Source organism: Euprymna scolopes, chromosome 2 (genome assembly GCF_053919585.1).
Source record: "Euprymna scolopes isolate OS-2025 chromosome 2, ASM5391958v1, whole genome shotgun sequence".
Taxonomy (NCBI): domain Eukaryota; kingdom Metazoa; phylum Mollusca; class Cephalopoda; order Sepiida; family Sepiolidae; genus Euprymna; species Euprymna scolopes.
In genome coordinates, this window is record NC_136483.1 from 16,737,130 (window position 1) to 16,760,656 (window position 23,527).

General features: G+C 33.1%; 1 protein-coding gene across 1 annotated transcript in view; it reads right to left on the reverse strand.

Annotated features, from left to right (window-relative positions):
• Positions 1 to 23,527, reverse strand: part of LOC145289182 (cilia- and flagella-associated protein 337-like) — a 1,233,457-nt gene that overhangs the window by 681,184 nt on the left and 528,746 nt on the right. Inside the window, exons 7-9 of the mRNA XM_080136389.1 lie at positions 18,823 to 18,910; positions 9,322 to 9,455; positions 828 to 926 (exon numbers count right to left, since the gene is read on the reverse strand). Coding sequence (XP_079992515.1) covers positions 828 to 926; positions 9,322 to 9,455; positions 18,823 to 18,910 — 321 coding nt within the window. The remainder of the gene's footprint in view (positions 1 to 827; positions 927 to 9,321; positions 9,456 to 18,822; positions 18,911 to 23,527) is intronic.

Sequence of the window (23,527 nt, forward strand, 5' to 3'; positions counted from 1 at the left end):
AAAAACGGAATCTGTCTTTTTTGTAAGCAATTAAATCATTTCACTAAATTAGTTTTTTTTTTATCACTTAACTAGCAGTTCAACTCGGCTTTGCTCGGAACCTATGTACTGTTCATAACTTTATGTGCATATATATATATATATATATATATATATATATATATATATATATATATATTAAAAAGTTTGACTCATGTCCACGTAACCTACATCTAAAATTTCAAATGTTTAGACCCAAAATTGGCTGAATAGTTTGCTGAAAACTGCAAAGGTAAAATCTTTTGCACTTTGACCCTTTGATAGCTCAAATTATCGACCCAAACTGATAAAAAAAAGCTTGGCGTATCTCTGAATACCCTTCATGTAAAATTTCAAATGTTTAGACCAAAAATTGGTTGAGTAATTTGGTAGAGACCGCAGAGGTAAAAAAATTTTTTAACTTTGACCTCAATTTTGACCCCTTAACATTTATTTTTTTGGGCTCAAATCTAATTAAAAGTTTGATCCATGTCCAAATAACCTACATTTAAAATTTCTAATGTTTAGACCTAAAATTGGTGGAGGAGTTTGGTAGAGTTTTCAACGGTCAAATCGTTGAACTTTAACCCTTTGACGGCCAAATGTCTGGCCGAAAACCAATTAAAAAGATCTTCTCAAATCTCAATATACTTTATGTCAAATCTCGAGTCTGTAGACTAAAAATTAACAGAGTAATCTGGTAGGGAAATGAACACACACACATTTACACTTTAATAGATATATAGATAATTGGATGGAATTCGAGTTTTATAATCTGTAGATTCTTGAAAGTAAAACAACATTATTACCTTGGTGTACCCAGTCCGTATGAGCCTGATATTTCGTGTAGGACACATTTCGGAAGATTCCTTTCTGAACATTTGTTAATAATATAGTCAACCAAGTTTCTGAAAACAGAATAGAGAATTTTTTTTAATTTTACTACTGCAACAAAAAAATATAGACAATAAAATTCAATAGTATTTTAACATAAATATTCTGAAGAACGAAGTTTCGTGGGAATAACAAATGCATATGCGATCTCTAGTCGCTTGTGAATTTCATATTGAGTACTGTTGAAGTAAATACTGAAAATCAATAAATAAAATATAACATTTTATGTGTGTGTGTATATATATATATATATATATATATTGATTGAGATTGTCGGACTGACTTCCTCATCTTAGTTGTTATTGTCACAACATTTCGGCCGTTTTGCCCTCCCACCTTCATCAGGTGTTTTGTATCGAACTGGGGAACCGTTTATTAGGAGTCTCAAACCCAACCCTTTATTATTATTACGGGGGCACCGTGTTCGGACTCCAGCTAGGCTCTGGGACATAGTTGCTGATTCTCTGGTGAAAGAACACCGAAAAGCGGTAACTAAAAGAACTTTGCAATTTAAAAACATTATCTTTCATATAGCAATTAATGATATGGATATAAAATTTTCAATTATTTTTTTTTAAAGTGCAACAGAATGTACATTACATAAAATAAATCCAAGGTAATTTTTTGATTCAATTTAAATTAAATTTTTGTAAAATTTATGAAAGTGCACTTTGAAGATAAATAAATTTCCAATTGAATCTTGTACCTTTATTTTTAAAGCCTATAGTAAAAACATTTTGTTTAACAATTTTCATGCCTTGGATGAAATGCTTTTTTAACTTGTATCTTATCTTTTTAAGATTATATTTGAAAACTCTCCTTCTCTCTATTTCAGTTTGTATTTCTCCTCACAGCACAACTTATTTTTTCAACCCCCTTTTTGTATTATTACAGGTCTGAATATTCTCTCTGTTTCAGTTTGTATTTCTCCTCACACCCAAACTCATTTTTTGCAAACCCCTCTTTGTAATACAGGTTTTAATAATGAGAAAATCTGATTTTTTTTTTAACAAAAAGTTTAAAATAACTTTTTTAGATTAAATTTTTAACACTTCTTTCAGAATAGAAAATCTTTAAAATTTAATAAGGAACATATTTCATATAGGTTTCATTAACAAATATTCAGTACATAACGAGAAAAATAGAGATGAAACTTTCAAAAAGACTGTATAACTGGTTACGGTCAATAGTAGTCCTTGCCAGCAAAAGTCTTTGTTATTGTTATTCTATTATTATTATTTAAAGCATTTTGTGTCCTGCTCTTTCATGCGAGGACTAATATATATATATGTGTGCATATATATATATATATATATATAGTTTTTTTTACACGGAGGTCACCACTTATCAAGACCCGGAAGCCACTCAGGGATAAGGGTTATTGCAAGTACAGTACGTTAGTGTGGAGATTATTGTAAGTACAGTACGTTAGAGTCTTTCATGCGAGGACTAATATATATATATAGTGTACATCATCCATTAAGATTTATGGGGGGGGGTAGATATTATGCTCCGCTGGTGTGCGTACTTACTATTTATCTATTCTTGCAAATATTACTGATATTTTTTTGTCAGTCATTTTCCAGTTTTGAAGCCATTATTTATGCTTCATTAACCGAATGTTTCATCAGATTTCCATCTTAGCATAAAAAACCTTCACATAAACATAAACTAAATTTCGTTTTTATTTTCCTTTACAAAAAAATATAGAAGACATACTCCTGTAAAATTTTATTTTTTATTACACTCTCTCTCCCCCCTCTCTCCCCCTCCCCCCCTCTCTCCCCCCTCTCTCTCCCCCCCTCTCTCCATTGCGTCAATAAAACATCTGATTAATTCCTATTTCAATCACTAAAATAGTAATAACAACGTATATCAAAATTGAAAGAAATTATTTCCTCTAAGTTTAATTAGTTTACCTTCAATTCATACACTCTATAATAATTCTTTCATTTTTCTTCTTTCTGTTTCCATTGTGGGGTTTGCTTTCACGTTTGGCATGAACTATTTTAAGTTCATATATTTTCCCGAGCAACGCCAGGACACAGGCAGCTAGCATATCTCTATCTCTATTATATAAATGGAACTTTGTGTTTTTGTGAGTTCGTTTTCTATGGACTCCAAAACGGTGGGCTGATTTTTTTTTTTTAATTTCACACAAATATGCCTTATGTGTCTGGGAGTGTTCTAAGATGGGTTTTGTATCGGAATATAATTCTCTCGATATATAATGCCTCTGATAATTATCAAAAATTGATTAAAAAAAAACATTAAAAATCGATTTTGACCAAAATTACCACTTTTACACAGTCTAACATCACAAGTGCATTTAGGAAGTTTTATCGCTGTACAAACAAATGTGTCCAGCATATAACATCAACAGTAGGTTCTTTTATATGACAGAGGCGCGTTTGAAATGAATGTTTGTTTTGAGCAAAATTGAAGCATGGTACTTAAGTTTTGCAACTTTAATGCAAACCATTACATATAAAAATAATTTTATAAAATCACCAGGAGTTTCTCTGCAGTGCAATGCACTATGAATTAAGTCAGTATAGGGAGGAAACTTCTTCCTGGTATACCACGATGGGCCCCCAAATAGAAATAGCAAGCAATCGGTTTGATTACAAAATAGGCAATTTCACTGATTTTTAGGACAATAAAATATGGAAAGGTAAAACATTCATTGATCCTTATTAAATCCCGGGCAACGTCGGGTCTCTCTGCTAGTATTAAATAAACTTAAATAATCTGTGTTTTACAGACTGACAATAACTAAAAAAAATAAACACTCTAAGTGACATCTGAATAACTGTCCGAGATATGACTAAACTTATCAAGATATGACTAAACTTATCAAGATATGACTAAACTTATCAAGAACCTCAATGCCAACAAGGCAACTGATTCCCACAACATTCCAGCCATAGTACTCAAGAAACTGCAACTTATTCTTACAAAGCTGTTCAACCACTGCTGATAGGAGAAATGATTTCCATCAACTTCATAGCGACATACAATGGGGATTTCATCGTGCAAGATTTTCAACTGACGTGCTGACTGTGATATTGTATAGGATTATGGCGCTTCATTTCTAGGATGATAGCTCTCGATATATCAGAGGCACATACGTTTGCAACACAAACTTGTTAACTATAGAATATCTGGAAATGTCCTTTCAACAATCAAATCCTTTCTCTCTGATAGGTTTATAAAAGTAGTTGTTGACAGACAAAAATCTGAAGAACATAGTATTAATATTGGCATTCCTCAGGGATCTATTCTGGATCAAGCCTTCTTCCTGATGTTCATAAATGATCTTCCAAATAACATTCAGAGATCATTTGTTGACATTTATGCAGACAACACAATTACGTATGGCAGCACTTTGAAGAGCATTGATGATCAAGATGTCTTTGAAACCCTTTCATGCAACTTGGAGAACATGGTCTAATGGGGAAAAATGGCTTATTGCATTTAATGTCTTCAAAATCAGGCTTTTCTCCTTTTACCATCAAGATTCAGATCCTCGTTTATCCCTAATTGAAATGGAGGCTTTCTCTCCTTGAAGAAGCCGCTTCTTTGATAAACTCCTAGGACTGACTTTCACACCAAACCTGAAAAGGTAGACTTGCATCAAATCTGTTGCTAAGGTCGCTGGAAAAATGGTTGGATCATTTTACCACTCCAGAAAGTACCACTCGTCTGTTGAAATCCTATTAGAGTCAGACAGGTCCAAAGATAGAGACCTGATGTCTTATTAAGGAAGGTGCTGCACGAAACACTCTATTGCCTTGACAGAATATAAAACTGACAATTAGGAGTGACCTCTTTTGGACTCTATAACCTGAAGAGACGTTGCTGGCTTCTCTCTACTGTGTCATTATATTCATGGTAGGTATTCAACGGCTCCTATCTCTACTCTGTAAAACATTTACAAGAACTCGTCTAGCTACAAACATAGTAAAGAAACTCTCTCTCTCTCTCTCTCTCTCTCTCTCTCTCTCTCTCTGTCTGTCTCTCTCTCTCTCTCTCTCTCTCTGAGAGAGCCAAATGGAACCTCTATGAATAAAATTTCTTTCATAGAACATCCCATCTGTGGTATAGGATACAGAAAGACCATCTTTAAGTTTTATGTAAAGAAATACATGTTGAGCTGGCCTTTTAGAAGATCAAATCTTGCTATGTAATCTTCTGTCTTGGCTTTAACTCACTGGTTTCAATCGTATGTCGCGGTGATCATTTTCCAAACGATACTTCTATTATCTCTCATCCTCAAGTGGCCACCAGTCCTTGATAAATGATGTCTCATCAATAAAAAAAATATTTTGTTTGTAAAAATTATTTGCAAAATTGAAGAAATTACTTGTGGTTGGCATTAATGAATACATGATGTACACACGTACGCTGAGTACTAGATATTAATGACAAGATGAACAATTTTATTTGCAGTTACATGTAAAACTTAGGGAGATGTGAGGGAATGGCAGCATAGGTAAATGACATTTGAAATGAGCATTGTTTCATATTCAATGTTTTATTGAAAGGACTGTTTGAAATTTGAAAAATTATATTAACATCTATAATTTATATGCTTTTATGTGTTTTTTGTTTTTTTCGAATGTGAAAAATTCATCATTTATAACCAATACATTTTTATTGTAACAAAACATAGACAGACACACACACACACACACACACATATAAGGATGTCGAGAAATATTTTGGAGGATTTTGAGAAATATTTTGAAAGAAGTAAATCATGTTAAAGAAGTAAAGGATGTTGAGAAACACTTTGCAAGAAAAATGATTCCATAGTGCTGAGATATTATTGCGAAAGGAGCTATTTTCAGATAAAAAGAAAACAATAAAATACATTCATTTCTTTTAGCACATCCAATTTTCTTTCGGAATGTTAATAGCTTTATAAGAAAATATTTTTTAAACCAATAACATCATCCGATTTCGAGACATTGCAAGAGTACAAATTGCATAGACATTTTGAACAAAATAAAAAGCAGACGGCAGTTGAACAGTTGATGGCTGTGAGAATTCAGTTAAGATATGAGACAGGCAGTACACAATCTCATGCCTCCACACCCCTTGCCACATCCAACCTAACATCTACTTATGATAAACTCGAACAATAATGCTTTCTCATTGTCTTTATCTTTTGTAATGCATACTCTTATGTATCATGTCATATGTACAATGAAAAAGAAAATAAATTTGACAAAGGATCATCCAGCAGTAACACTTATTGTTCCTCTCACCATTTATTATATAAATCTCACCTGTCTGTTAGTGTGTGTGTTGGTATGTCCAGCTAAAAGTCAAAAGCAAAAAACAAATATCCACAAAGTAGATATATTCTTGATCGGCGTTGTCTTGGATGAATAATATCTAAAATTTAGAAAGTATTATTCATTCTCTAAGAGTTAACTGGGCCAAGTTTCTGGAGGGGAAGGAGGTCATTTTTTTTTTTCAGTGTTAATTTGGAAACCAAATGCCTACTCATTACTCGAGGAATCTATTATAAAGTTGTGTGTGTGTGTGTCCACTTATAGAAGAATGGGCTGGCCGGAGGAGGAAGAGAGAGATAAAAGTTTTAATAGAAATAGGTTACACTTTTTCCCCAGGCAATGCCGACTAGCCCTGCTGGTTAAATATAAAATAATATAAACATATTTATGCATACAATCTTAAGAATAGAAATAAACTATCAAACTGAAAATTAAGAAAGTATCCAATCAGCAAATAGGACAAGTAATACATTGTCTTATTCAACAGTAGTTAATGCTGAGATGATTGCCAATCATAACATTCTATCATGACATTATCACCATATTTGGATTTTACACGTAGATCATTAAAGTTAAGCATCAGTGAACCTGGTCAATACTAAAATGAGTGATTATTTGGAAATACCGGGTGCTGTATCCGCTCTCTGCTTATCTCGGCATTGTTTGTAGTCATTCTTGTTGGGCTAATTAATAACCTTTGTTAAGTTAATTACGAAGTAAATAAAGAGAAGTACCTTTTCTTCCTTAAATGACTTCATAGTGGAAGTTATATTGACAATGACAATTTAATTAATAACGTAACATCTTTCAGCCTTTTATACACAGAGATGTAGAAAGACACGGCATTTCATTTTACATGTTTACACGAAAGAGAAAGGATATGTCACATACGAAAAACAGTCAAAGAGGAGATAAATCTGAGTCACTCAGTTCTAAAACACACGGCATCAGTTAACAAAGGGAGACAACTAAGTTGCTTACACCATGAAAAATAGGCGTCAAAGGGAGACAACTCTTCAAGCATTAAAAAACCCAGTAACATTGATTAATTTTCAGTAGTTCTGAACTTTTCTTGCCACTGGAATCGACTCAGGAGACGAATGGTTAGAGATTGTGCAACAATCGCTTCACAAGTCAGCACGTGTCATCCATCATCTCTCTACGATGATCAGTTGATCCTCATTATTTGAACGGACAAACTTACCTAGCCATGCCATCAAAATCTCCTGTTCTGCACATAGATCTTTTTACACTTTACCAGATTTAACCTTCTTCTTAGGCCATCAAATCTTAGCTTGTCTTTAAGATTCAAGTTTTGCATCCATTACATCGTTCTCATACCATTTCTCTTCATGCAACGCATGTCCTCAACCTTCTCTTGACCACAGAGTTTAGACCATTGTTGAAATGGTTTGTTCTGTTAGCTGAGGTCACAGGTTCTGACTTCACGCCTTTTGAAATGGAGTTAGATTATTGCTGATCGCCTGAGGCGTCTCTACCGGGGAATTCCGACGAGGCTATCCAGACAGATTTTGCAAGCCAGAGTGATGTTTCTCAAGGGTACTGACTTTTCAAATCCCATTTTCCTGATCATGTGTTACATCTTTCTGACGTGGGAAGGAGATAAACAAATTTATGAGCAGACAAATATTAGACAGCTTTGAAAAATTGACTTCCAAGTTAATCGAAACATGGTTGATACACCTGCCCAGATGTGGCAATAATGCATCGATGCATGACTTTATAGTCATAAACAGTACTGGGTGGTGTGAGAAGGTTTTAGTATTAAGTTCTCCTGTTCTGCACACGTCTCCCTATACTATTTAGGTATAATCTTCCTCTCATGTCATCAGGTGTAAGCCACTGTATCATTTTCATATCATTTCTACCCACGCAACGCATGTCCTCAACCTTCAATGATCAAGTTTCACTTCTATACATTAAACATGTTTGATAGACTCTTTACTTGGTTGACTGTGGGAATGCTAACTTGTTAGTATTTTTTTTTTTTTTTTGCATATAGTGAATAAAGATTTGTTTCTCTTTATAGAAATCTTTTTCACTCACAATATGCAAAATATTTTTTAAAAATGAATTAAGATAAAACATTGTATTACATTTGGAGATTTTTATAAAAGCTTTCAACAGACAGCAACGTTGTTAAAAAGTAAGGGCAGAGTGATACCATTTGCTTCGTCATTTTAATTATTTTAAAAAATTATTTTATGCCTCTCTTGACTTCTCCATTCAAAATTTTAACAAGTTGGTTCCTAAAAAATACTAACGCCTCAAGTTCAGCGGAACACATTCCATTGAAGTACTAGTAAAACAAGCACAGGGATGCTACATTGCACAGGGACTGGAGCATGGTAGACAGTGTGGGACCTATTAAATGAAATGCTCTTTTTTGGATCTCGTCCAAGATGAGGAGACAAGTGTTGATGCACCAGCCCAGATGTGGCAATAATACTTCATGCATGGATAGGTGATGGTGTAGTAGACATAAAGATATTGGTAGGTGTGTGAAGTTTACTAACATAGTGTATAGATATAAGAGTTGTCTGTCCCTGAACAGGAAGCAACCGAGGTGATCTCCCCTGATAGTTATATTTAACAGAGACATAGGAGCAGCCATTTGTTTTTGTGTTGAGCTCAGTAACGAGCTGGAAGAACAAATATTTTTCACTTTACACAACCATTACACATAGTAAAGGGCACCCACTTTCTTTGCAGCAGTTTTGGCAATGTCTTCTATGTATTTGTTCCAATTCATGTTGCCTGTGAATGCTGGGCTTGGAAGTTTGATTGATGGAATAATACAAATTCCGAAACAAAATTTTACTATTGTATTCATAAATGAAGAAAATGAATTTTTCTTATAGATAAAGATAAATACTATTATTACTAAGTATCGGGTTTAATTTAAATCATTTCGTAATATTTTTTTTAAAATCAGATTTCTGCACTCAACTTTCTAACTGGACACTTGTTTTTAATTTGTTTTTATGTTGTTTTCATAAAATAACCAGCAATATTTTCTTCTTTCTATGGCGTCGAAGTTAACATGAAAAAAGGTATAAAGTTTGAAGAAATTTTTTTGCTTTACCGTTTCCATCTTCAGTGGGAGCAGAAGGTCGTTCGAACAACACAATATTAATGGATGTGAAGTGTAAAATGTTAACAAATCCTCCCACGTCCCCCCAGGCAAGGAAGGCTTCATTGATATGATCATTACTCGACCTGGAAAACGAAATAAACAAAAAATAAAAGCAAACAGCCGATTTTAAGAACGAGTTAATACGACAGGAGACATAATCTATATGAATAAAACAGTAGATGTATGTGTAAATATTTAATCGATAAACTCTTAAACTACTGGTCACATAATGAAATTAACAGGAAATAGTAATTATACACTAAGGATAGTTTATAATGAGTAAAATCTTTGTTTGGATGGATGAATAACGCGTAGAGAAATATGTCGGCAAGTGTAAATGCAAAATGTACATTTCAACTTGACATATTTCTATCAATAACGTGTAAAGACATATATCGGCAAATTGAAATGTAAAATGTCTATTTCAACTGGTCATCATGTTTTTACTTCTTTCTGCGCATGCTCGCATAAAATTCATTTCTTCAAGTGTGTTAATATTTAGACTTTATTATGTTTTTCTCGATAACAGCATCAATAAAGAACGCGGTTAGAACGCTAACTGTTTTGGTTTCGATTCTAGCTGATAGCACCAAGTTATTTTATTTTTAAACTTTAGCCATCATGTCTTTGTATTAATAAATGCAAATATCTGCATAATTTTAAATATATTTAAACTTATTTTATGGCAAGCGGAATCAAAATATTTATTTACAGGCTTGGAAAATAAAACTTTTCTTTTTAATTTCTTACAGTCTTTTAAGACGATAAATATTTTTTGACAATCATTTTTTTTCCGGAAATCCCTCATGAACGAAGACAAAATTCAATGAAGAAAATCATTCCACGACAGGGGATAAATTCTAAGTACAGTTTTGATAGAAAAGCTTGCAAGGTTCCCGAGTTTCTTCTTTTTGTTTCAAAGTAATAGGTAAATGTTGCTTAAGATTCCGAAATTGGAAATATTTGTAGTCTAGCCTAACTTTAATAATGTTATTTTTGTTTAAATTAAATTATTACTCCTGTTCCCTTCAGATAATTTTATTTTTTCTAAATAGCTTTTCCTTTAAATAACTTCTCTCTTTTCTATAAATAATTTCTTCTTTTCAATTTTGTAAAGAAATAAGACGAAGATATCTTTTTTTTATTCATGGATTAGATAAACAAATATTAATTTCAAACCAAAATTTTAAAGTTTTCGAATGTGTGTGTTGTTTTTTTTTCTTACACATTTACTGAATTCAAATATTTTAAAGAAAATTATGACAACACAAAATAGAGATTTATTTTAATACAAAATAGAAAAATAAGATAAAAATAATCATTAAATCTTGAGAAAACAAATATTAATTCCAATCACATTTTTTAAATAATTGGTCTCTCTGACTAAGCTTCAAATTTTTTGGTATTTTTTTACATCGATTATAACTCACCATTCACATTCGAAATGTCAATTGAAAAGGTTTTCGGGTATGCTGACAACGAATTTTACAGTTAAATTTGGGACTGATAAGTAGGTTACCAGATATGAAAACATTTGTTATCCAACGTAAAAGCTAATGTAATCCCTGGCAGCCATTTTTTCATAACTGAGGAATTATTAATGTGCATATGTAATGGCTTAAGGAATACACACTTCTAACCTCCCAATGTTATGAATGGCTTTTGGAATAAACATCCCCAACCTCTCCATGTTAAGAACGGTTTTCGGAATAAACACCTCATTTTAGTCCATGGGGGGAATATTTGCTTTGTCATCTGCTTCAGTTACATGCATGCCCATTACTAACTACTCAGTTGTGAAAACAAAATGGCTGTCAGGGATTACATTAGCTTTTATGTTGGATATCATGTTTTTATATCTGGTAAACGACTTAACAGTCCCAAATTTAACTGTGATATTCATTATCAGCATACCCGAAAACCTATGAAAGTCGACATTTACAATTCAAAATCCACCACGAGACTGAAATCAACCAATGAAATGAGCGCAGTCATTCAGACATAGACAGAAGTTCTCTTGCTCATTATTTTTAAACAAAATTCAATAAAATTTTAATTTTCTAAAAACAATAAATTTTATAAAGTTTATGTTCATCCACCCTACACCGCTAGAAGTGCCAAGTCATCACAATATTATAGGTATAATTCTATTTTTTGCATCATATTCCGAAATCATCCTACACCAGAACTTTACATCATTAATATTTAATTATGATATTACTATAAGTTGCCTTTAGAATGGTAAAAGAGATAGGTCTAACATAATTTTATAGTCTACAATAAGTGGTTTATCTATCAAACAAATGCTGTCCTTGTGAACTGAATGTATGATTCAGCCCCAAATTCTTTCGATTTAAAATGCGATATGAAAATCCGGCACTTCTGCAATACTACATAGTAACCATTCTTTTGTTTTTCAGTTTGGAGAATATTATTATAAGGACACATTTATTTGATGATCAGTCTGCAGTATTTTTCTTAAATCACCTCCTTTTCATTGGCACTGGTTCAATAATATTGAATAGAGATATTCAGTTGTACAAATTACAATGTAGCCAGACTGTAAATTCAGTTGGTGACCTGATGACTAACGTTTTCCCAGATATTGCTCAAAATTCCTCCAATGTTGAATGGCTTCGTGAAAGATCAATATTGGTCCCATAGAAATGATGCTGTTGATATGATCAATTATAATCTTTTGCAAGAGTTATTGATCCATTAATTGTATTATTAATGAAAATCAGGCAGTAGAATTTCCTGTAGAATTCACTACAACCGCCTGGAATGCTACATCATAAGCTAATATTGAAATAACGAGCTCCTGTTGTATTATTAAGAAATCTTGCAATAAAATCATTGAAAACTAATGTTCTGGAAGCCATTTATAATAATGAAAAATTTTGAAGATGAAACTGTTAATTCATTGGATTCCCCTTATTCTTTCTCACATGCTATTTCAGTTCAAGCGTTTACAATTCTCAATAGAAATTAGTTTTGCTATGTCTCTAAATAAAGTTCAAGGACAAAGTCTAAAGTTGTAAGACTTAATCTTCAGACACCTTGCTTTTCTCATGGCCAGTTGTATTAGGGTGGTACAAAAATAATGTTGTTTTTTTTAAGGTTCAGTTGAACGTTCAAAATGAATGCTACATGTACATTTAACTATTCAGATATGCACTGCTTAAAACTGAATTTTAATTTTTTCATTAACAGAATAGATTATTAAAGTTGTCTTTATATATATTGTACATTAAATAGTTAAAATAAAAGGAGATTTAACAGTTTTCAGATATGCACTTTGATATAAAATAATAATTGCAATTCTTACATCATATTTTCAAAGAGGGATTAAAAGATAAAAGATTAAACTAGAAAAGAGGATTAAGGCTACTGGCAAGACTTCTATAAAATAAAACGCACCTACTGCTCTTACCTCATGAGGGATATGGCAAAAAGAAGCCATTATGAATTAATGTTTCGTTTAATCAATAAGAAAATTATGTATGAGGACAGAATATTCAAATATATCAAATACAACCTGGCAACGACGGGTATGTCAGTTAGTCGTAAATAAATTCCGATGAGTAACACATCAGGAGACATCCTTAATCCTGCTAATAATGAACCTGATTTGTTTATAAAAAATAAGGAATAAAAGTGACAGAATTGAAACTAACTTCCTTTTTATCCTCTTTACACAGCTTTAAACTGAAGACATCCGACTACAAAATCATAAAAGATATGCAAAAGAACTTCACCTCATAAACGTGCAGAGAGAACTAATACCGACACGCATATTAAAAGTATTTGCTACGTACTAATGTTATTATTATTAGTATTATTAGACGAAAGTACCACTTGTGCGCGTATGTTACGTGAGTTCTTATTAGTAAAGATATGAGTCTTAGTGAGAGTTCTTGTCTTATTACATATGATGTTGTATCTTAGAGAGAGAGAGAGAGAGAGAGAGAGAGAGAGAGAGAGAGAGAGAGAGAGAGATGTTGTTGTAAGAGAGAGTGTTTAGAAAGAGAGTTTTATTAAGAGTCTTATTAGTAAGGATAATGTATGTTCTTTTATTTACATGTTATAAAGGATATGAGTCTTAAGTGAGATGAGAATCTTGTTGTTGTATCTTAGAGAGAGTCTTATTACAAGTGATGTCGTGTAGAGAGTTTTATTAAGAGGGATGTTGAAAGAGAGATTGTTCGTTTATAACGATTCCTATATTTTAAATGTTCATTCCTTAGACGTGTAGAAGAAGAAAGCTCTTTGAGTGAGGAGATAGTGTTCAGACAGTCTTAGTGTAGATATGATGTAGATTCACATTGTGGATATGAGATGTCGAGACGTGTATGTAATGACATTTTATAACACAGACATATAATAACAATACAATTTACCTTTTTGTAGAAATCACAAACACAAAGATGAGCTTTATCACAAAACACATGATGAATTTATTTCTTCACACGTAATCTATTTCTAAACCTAAATTACGAGGTTCGAATTTCATCTATTGCTATTTCATTTTCATTTTAACTAAACTCTCTATTTTTATACTTACATGAACAGGGGACAGCCCTTATCATGTAACATCCCTCCCTTCCATATTTCACAAAAAAAATGTATGCATTTTTAAATTTAGTACATTTTTTATTTTTACATCTACACAACCACACGGCTAGAAAGATCAGGCTAAAAAACAAAAAAAAAAAACAAATCTCTTTCAGTCAGCCCTCCACGGCCGACTTCACAATTATTTATTTTTTTATAAGATCAGAACCTTTCTGATCTTCGTGGCATTTACCCCCTGGGTGTAGGGTCTTTACCTATGATTCACATCAGCTATTTTCCAGCCACCCATATGCCGCAGACTAGAGGTTTTCCACCGCCCTCGAAATCAAAAGTGTCCTGATCAATTCTTTCCGCATGGTTAGTCTTATCAAGTATGGCTTTGTTTTTTATTCTATAACTATCTTATACGGGACATACCAAAGCTCATATACTTAAATCTTTGTGGTTGGCTTCAGAAGTTTAAGATATACCTTTTTTCTCTCATACGGATTCACTCGGATTTCCTTGCTTGGATTCTTGAAACTTCAACGAGGATTTAGAAATATCACCCCTAACTAACTAACACTTTTCGCGCCCAACACTTTAATTGCGCTCTACATTCTATCTAATAGCCCGATTTTTTTGTGATTTTTCTTTTCTCTCACCAGCTTCTAAGATCCAGCTGATATATCCCACATTCATGCGTCTCTAAAAAAAAAAAATACAAGGTTATATCTTTCTTACGTAATCTACGGCATATTTTTGCCTGTCTCTTACTTCATTAAGCTATATGTGATTGCCTTGGGACTACCTCTCATCGGTTTACTGGTCCCCTTAAGAATTTTCGTATTCTTTCTAACGCTTGTTTATTAATTAAGCCAAGTCTTATCACTTGCTTAGAGTCGTTACGTGCAACCAGCTTATTTTAAGCACTTAATTAACCAGGTTCCCAAATTTTTCGTATAGGGGCACATCTTGTGCTTATCAATCCCTACCAAGTCACTTTTCTTGGAGAAAAATTTTAGGATCTCTAAAAAAACAAAAAAACAAAAAAAACCCATCTTTCTTACGGCTTATCACATCTAAAAACTCTCCAAATACCCGTTTACGTAATTTTAATTCTTGTCCCCCTTCTAAAATTCTAACTGAATCTGTAACCCAACCATACGTCTTAACTAGTTTTATTTTCTCCTAGACTGTTTAAATCTAATGTATATTTACTGATAACTTTGAATTCTTACTGTGAAAATCAATAATATGAGATGTCGAGACGTGTATGTAATGACATTTTATAACACAGACATATAATAACAATACAATTTACCTTTTTGTAGAAATCACAAACACAAAGATGAGCTTTATCACAAAACACATGATGAATTTATTTCTTCACACGTAATCTATTTCTAAACCTAAATTACGAGGTTCGAATTTCGTCTATTGCTATTTCATTTTCATTTTAACTAAACTCTCTATTTTTATACTTACATGAAAAGGGGACAGCCCTTATCATGTAACAAGTGTAGAGTATTAGTCAGGTAAAATTTCTTTCATAATTAAGTTACACAATGGATTGATAAATGCTTAAATATCTTATTTTCCTATTCTGTGCATCAGTTAGTGATATGTAAGTTTGTGTATCCCAGAAAACATCGCATGATGTCAACTTAAAACATTGAATGTCAATATTATCAATGTCTTGCTATTTCTATTGTTATTTCTATTGCTATTGTTATTTCTAGATTTTTTAGATGAGGGTTGATAATTCGTATTATTTGAATTATTCAGATTACTGTTCTCATTTCGAGTATTATTTTTTTTTCACAAACGTTTCAGTCAATCTAACTTCTGATCTTCTTCAGGTGTATCTTGTTGAACTCAAAAATCTTTCTATCGAACTTTGGAATCTGTACAGAATTTGGAACGGAATCCTTTATTTAATCCATGGTGGTAGCATGCTCTCGTTCTGTCAGCCATGATTAGATAGACGTCCTAAGTAATTCACAATTGTATTTTGAGTGTCACCCACACTTTGGATTGAATCTTCAATCAAGAGTATAACAAAAGATTTATCAAGTACTTTATCCATTACGTCTCATACCTACAAGAACCCATGGATATAATGAATATCGTACCAGTCATGGCTGATAGAATGAAAACTTGCTACCCTTGCAGATTAAATAAAGTGTTCCACTGCAAATTCCATATAAATTCCGGAGTTGGACACGATACACCTGAAGAAGGTTGGAAGTTACATCGACAGAAACGTTGTGAAAATCATCTTCAAGAATACAATAGTCCGAATAATCCAAATTTTACTTCATGAAAAGAGGAAGAGAAAATGATAATAATTTGAAATAATTAAGATCTTTTACATTTATTTTCATTGTAAAAAATAAGATGAAACAATTTAATGGTGTGCGAAAACTTTTAAGCTACATATGTGAATACATAAATATTACGTTTAATGTCTATCAAACATCATTCTGGACAACCTGATATGAGGATACATCAGTCTAAACCCACGACCAAATAATCCAAATGACATCAAGTATTTGAAGCCCAAACAGATCTCTCCAATATGGATATCCCACACTGGCTTATACATCAGTAGCAATATGTTTTGGTTGGAGCAAATGAAAAAAAAAAAGTATTTTTTAAAATAAAAATCACTCCAGACAAGGTGTGAAACTACTTGATGCAAGGAGCTAACAAGAACAGAAGATGATTATCACAGACAGGAAATGCCTATTGGCTTTAATCTTGAAAAGACCGAGGCTATAGATAGGAGGAAAACAGTCGGCAGAAAGAGATTTACACAAGCCTGCAAAAGAAAAAGAAAGAAAAACAACTACTGGAATAGGAAGCTGTATGACAATGAGATATCAAACAACAATGAGTCAAACGAACTGGAACAAAGGAAGCAAGAATACATACAATAATAGTATTTATAAACAAGACTGAAATTAACAACATCATGTATGTGAAAGACAGGTTATCGAGAAGAATAAAGTGTTGGGCCAATCAAATTACAGAAACATTTATAAATCTTATCAAGAACCCTTAAACGAGTCCAACAATACTTCGTACATGGTGTGATAGTAGATTTGCAGAGGTAGAGAAAGTGTTTAAAGCAAAAGAGAAGACGACACATTACAGGGTACACAGAACGGGGACGAATAACGATATTTATAATAGATGGCACACAGTTCATTTTTATGATAGGTGCTGGATATAGAGAGATACGTACACAGTCCTTTTAACACATGGGGGAGGGGGATATACATTATTTATGATGGGGATACCATTAAAACTTTTGAGGAGGGGGACAGATAGTTAACACTTTGGAAGTGTGTTACATATAAATATTCTTTTACAAAGACGAATCACAAAAACACATTACCTTTCAGGTTGGAAGATGACAAACAAAGACTTACAAATTACATAACATTTATTCTAGCTGATTATGATGATCAGGAATTCGATTTGCCTTTCAGAATTACATTGTCTTGTCACCCTTTCTTTCGCTTCCGAAATGGGCTTAGCTAACTCTTCTGAACTCAACTCCTAAACTTTACTCTGACTGGACTGATTGATTTCGAACCCTCTTTACTGAATATATTGAAACTATCTTTCTTTGTGACGTCAAAACATGCTCAGATGTGTGAATATTTTTGAAGCCTAGTGGAGGATGCCTTTTTTTCCTCCCTGCAACCTCTTTCTCACAGAAGAGATGTTGCGAGCCTGTCTCTGTTTTATCGTTATTTTTATGACAAGTGCTCGTCTGAGCTCCAATCTATGGTCTCCCCTTGCCAAAAATTCACGAGAAACACTCGTTTGGCTGAAAACACTATCAATAATTTCCCCCACTCTTTATCTGTATCTAAACCTAAACGTAGATTCCATGAACAAAGCTTCTTTCTTAGAACTGCACACTTGTGGAATTCTCTTCTGTTTACCTGATTTCCAGCTGACCACAATATGGTCGTCTTCAAGTCCAACGTAAACAAGTTTTTGATGAACCGTTCCTTTTAAGTAATCTAATTTTACCAAATTTACACTTCTAACGGTTACTATGATATTGTCCTTTTGGCCACTGTACACTCTTTAACCCTTATCCTCGAGTGGCCTCTGGGCCTTGATAAGTGATGATTTCCTTGTAAAAAAAGCTAACTCAACTCTTCTCTCTCCCAAGTCTTCTAGCTGTGACTCCCAACTCTGACTGATTTCAAAGTCTCTTAACTGAATATATTGGACTATCTTTCTTTGTGACGTCAAAACGTGCATATTTCTTCATGTGGGTTTTACATATTACATAAGTCTTCAACGCGCCTTTTAGCAAGACAAAATAAATTCCTAACCTTAATTGTTCATTCTCCTAACTTTGACATAATTAATATATTTAGTCATTTCTCAACACAATGGACAATTGCTACACATTCCAAGGATTTCAATATGTATTCTTTTCAATTTTTGATTACTGGGTTCGGTTCTAACCTTCTCCTTTAATATATATTTTTTCAAACCTTATTTATCTCGTTTTTCTAATTACTGAGATCTGTCCCCATTCCATATACAAAAAAAGCAACTTTACAAGAATCAGAAAGAGCAATGGATCCAATGTATAAATTCCAAAGAAGATTTGATAAGAAAGACCAAGAAGTTTTAGAATCGATTTCTCGACAAGAGCAGAGCTATCCATGAGAATCTCGGGAAGAAAAGGGACACACCTACGATTGAAAGACGGTGCAAAGCAGTCCAAAATTTATGTCAGTATGTTATAGTAACAGAAAGTAAGGACAAATAGACTGCATTTTCTTAATATTTTCTTAACTGCCAATATTTTACCCTGATATTATGTGTTAATACTATCTTGATCAAAGAAATAGGACTTACCAATAATCCAGACAAAGTGGTGTGTGTTTGAGTCCTTTAATTTTATACTGACAGTTAAATTCAATTTTGTTGCTCAGATCATAGATCACTGAAAATACAGAATCATACAACTGATTATTTAGATATTTTGTTAGAGAAATATTTTTCCTTTGAAAAAAAAAAAAATTCTTTACTACAACAACAGCAATGGATAAAAAAATGATTTCATTTTTTTATCCATTGTTTGCAAAAACTAGTGCCACATCTGTGCTATTTTCCAATCTGGATAGTACAAAATCCATTTCACAATCTAGTGGGCAATCTTATCTTCCATTCCCGTGACTCCTTTCTCAAAGAGTAGATGTTGCTCGTCTCCATGTACCTTATTGTTATTTCTAGTGCTCGACTGAGCTCTAGTCTCTGATCCCTTTTTGTAAGACATTAACCTCAAGAACTGAACTTTTGGCCTTACTAAGTAGAGATTCGTTAGTAAAAAAAAATTAAAAAATTAAATAAAAACATAGAAATCTGAATTTTTGAGATGAGGATTGATAAATTTATATAATTTGGACTACCATTCTCATCCTGAGTGTTATTTTCACAATATTCCCGTTCATAAGGACTCATTGCATCGTAGATAAAATATTTATAATTCAATTGTATGTTATTCTCTTCTGAAGGCTGAAGGTTCAATCCTCAGTTTAAGTGACACTCAAAATACAACTACAAATTACTTAGACCTTCTACCCAATGGTGTTGATGGAACAAGAGCATGCCACTCTTGTGGATTAAATAAAGGGTTCTGTTCGAAATTCTGTGCAGATTCCCAAGTTCGATAGAAAGATTCACGAGTTTAGCAAGATACACCTCAAGAACGTCGAATGTTATATTGACCGAAACGTTATGAAAATAACACTCAAGAAAAGAACAATAGTCTAAATAATTTAAATAATACGAATTGGAAGTATGTTAAAGTATTGTATAACACTTTATTTTAAAATAAATCTGTTAGTGTTGAAGATATTCACATTTCTTACATTTCTTTCCTAATATAAGTTTCGCAGGATTCTTTAAAACAGCAATGGTTGTTTTGAATAAAGCCATACATGTTTACGTCTTTAAAAAGTAGTTTAGCAAGAAATATCTGCATTAACTGAACTGAATATTTCTCATAGTTGAGTGAAATGCAGTTTGTGTAACAAAAACCGTGTCTTTCAACGGAATCGGTATGAAGCGATATGTTGTAGTAATTATCGAAGAACAAGTTGAAATGCAGATGCAGCGATGAGGCTAATAGGTATTTGATCTGCAAAACACGTACGTGGGTAGATATTTTTGGCACCTAATTCTGACCAACACTTAAAGCATGATACCAAAATAGCCAAAAAATTGAAAAACAAATTTAATAATGCAGTTCAAAAAGAAAGGCAAAAGAAATGAGTACAGTTTCCCCAAAATCAAAACAAATATATTTGTCTGGCTTTTTATGTTTAAGCCGTTAAGTTTATGAGATATTCTTGGCAGAGTTAAATGGCAGACGTCCAGGACGTAATACCTGGAATTACACCTAGAATTTAGGAATTATGATAAATGGATGTTTGTGGTTAAGTTATGAGTTATCTTATCTTGATTTCTTTTTATATGCGATTGTGCCCCTTTGTGTTTAGTTTCAATTTAAATACTTATGACTAAACAAAATTAACATAGATTCTTCTCAGATCACAGGTTAAGCAATGGTAAGTCTGGTTAGTAATTAGGTGGGTAGCCATTTATGAATATTTGATGCAAGCAAATCACTAATATATATATATAAATAGGTAAGAGTCTTATTTAGTTTCGGAATTTTTTAGGTGAGGTTGCTTTTTCATATTATTTGGATTCTTCAGATTACTGTTCTTTTCTGGAATCTTATTTTCGTAATGTTTTGGTCGATGCAACCTCCAACTTTCTTCATGTGTTCTTTGTCAGACTCAGAAATCTGCATGGAATTTCGAATGGAGCCCTTTATTTAATCACTGGAGGTAACATACTCTCAGACTAAACAACAATCAACTTAGAATTTACTTCAAGCAATGAATGGAGTTGCGAAAAAACAAACTGTAATGAATAATTGGCCTGTTGCTCAAGCACAAGGAATTATTAGCTGAAGAAAAAGCTGAGAGGAACCTTCAAAGGAGAAAAACAAAACGAATATAAGAGAAAGGAAAAATAAAAGAAAAGAGGAGGCGAGAGAGTGGAGAATAAAAAAAAAAGAAGAAAGGATTGAGCAGCACATGGATTGTACCATTCGGATTTTTCCGAAACTTTGGACTTGACATATATTTTTGTTTTGTTTTGATTGTTTTTTTTTTTTTTGGATTGCTGATTACATCACTCAACTTTTCTGTCACCTACTCACAACATCTTACTCCCCTCACTCATCCTCATTAGACAATCAAGCAAACTGCGCAATGATGTTCATGTTTAAATGTTCATTTGATTTTAGACTCAATCAAACACTTCTTATAATATCATAATCATTTTATTGTTTTTGGGTTTTTTTTGGTGTGTGTGTGTGTGTGTGTGTGTGTGTGTGTGTGTGTGTGTGTGTGTCCCCTCTCTGGGTCCATTAAATACTGAATATCAATTTCGGAAGATTAAACTCTTTACTATAATAAAAGTATTCTTATCTGTGGTTGTTCATGCATTTTATCATTTTTGCCATCCATGTGCCTCACTTGGATATATTGCAAGGATAACTCATCTATAACCAGACAACGTGTCATACAGGTCGACATATACATTATTATTATTATTATTATTATTATTATTATTATTATTATTATTATTATTATTCAAGTCGAAGATTATTGAGTGACTGGCATATTGTTGGGACCATATACCTTATTGGAATGAAGGACTTTGATATGTTTGACAACACCGTGGACAGTTACTGAAATATCGCCTAGAGTTTTTTTCAATCATAGAGAGGAATTCTTGGAGGGAGTAGCCCTGATAAAAAACAAACAAAAAACACACCAAAAAACAAACAAAAAAAAAACAGGTGGAATTTGCTGTTAAAGCTCACTGTAAAAGTTTTGCCTATATCAGATGATGAGATCATTTCTGGCTCATCATTGCTCCTGTCACACATAGAAATGAAGTGTAAATATAGGTTCCTAATTTATAAGATGAGCTCTCTGGTAGAGGAAATAATGGTTTCCACAATACATAAAGTAATAATATTCTGTAAAGAATAATGTTCTCTCGGTTACTGGTGATATCATGATTATCATCATCATCGTCGTCTATGGTTCTTTGCCATATATGATGATGATGGTGATGATGATACAACAATAATGCAAAGGACTGAGTAGAAAAGTGAGCAACTTGTATGACACGCAAAGAAGATCATATTTGGTTCAACATCTGCTTTACATGCTGTCATGTGCTGGATGACTAAGAAATTGACTTCCAAATCAATTCATCTCTGGCCAGGTCTTTTTTATCCCTCTTTCTCTCAAGTCCATTCTTATTACTTCCTCCCATGTTTTCGTTGGCCTTCCCCTGTGAACTGAATCTGCTACATAAATGGTTCTACATCTACTACCCCAAAAACTCATCCATTCTTTTGATGTTGCCATATAAGTCTCCTGTTCTCAAGTATCTATGCAATACATGTAAAACAAATTTCTTTCACCTTTCTTCCTTTTTAAAACTTAAGTTCATGATCTTATTCACATGCAGCAGTAAGAATATGGTTTGTTTCTTTTGGAACAACTGAGAATCCACAAATTATTTATAATGCAGACATAGTCAATATTAATTGGTTGACTTGTTTTTTTTATCAGTAGTGCCTACCTAAAAAAAATGGACATCATCAATGCCCTAACGGTTTCTATTTTTAAAACTAACAGACACACATATGTCCAAAGTAATGGATAAAACCTTAGAAAAGGATTTTCAGTTGATAGTGGAATGGGGCCTTTTAAATGGGTGGTAAAATTTAATGCTGATAAGACTAAGCTACTTTCCTAATAATTGCAAAAATATCTTCTCAACCACCGATTGCCATGACAAATAACATCCTCCTTGAGAGCTCATTGTTCAAATTCTCTGACTTTATATTCACAGGCAACATGAATTGAAATAAATACATTGAGGACATTGCCAAAATTGCTGCAAATAAAGTGGGCTCCCTCTACCATGCTAGAAAATTACTCACACTTGACAGTATCCTATATTTCTACAAAACCACAATTCGCACATGAATGGAGTATTGTCACCACATCTACTACTAGTCTCTCGCTTGTAGACAAGATAAAAAAAAAATGTACACAATCTAATAAGTCCTTCACTATCAGCCAAGTTCCATTGCAATGTTGCATCTCTGTTTTATAAGTATTTTAATGGAATGTGGTCTGATGAACTCCTAGCACTTGTGCCCCTTCGACATACATACTCCCGATTACCCTGACAAGCTGCAAAATCCCACCCTTTAACTGTTAAGTTCCTTAGCTGCTGGAAAGCGTTCTATTCAAACAGTTTCTTTCCTTAGATTGCTAGACTTTGAAATTCTGTCCCTACTTCTTGCTTCCCTTTTTTTTTTTATTACATTTTCACCCCAAACAAGGCACATTGCCACTTCGGTGTAGGGGGCTACTATCAGGGGAAACATCTACTGGGGTACTATGTAGGGATTAGGGCAGCGAGATGTTGGTTCACGTTGCACTTGAACTTACGCATG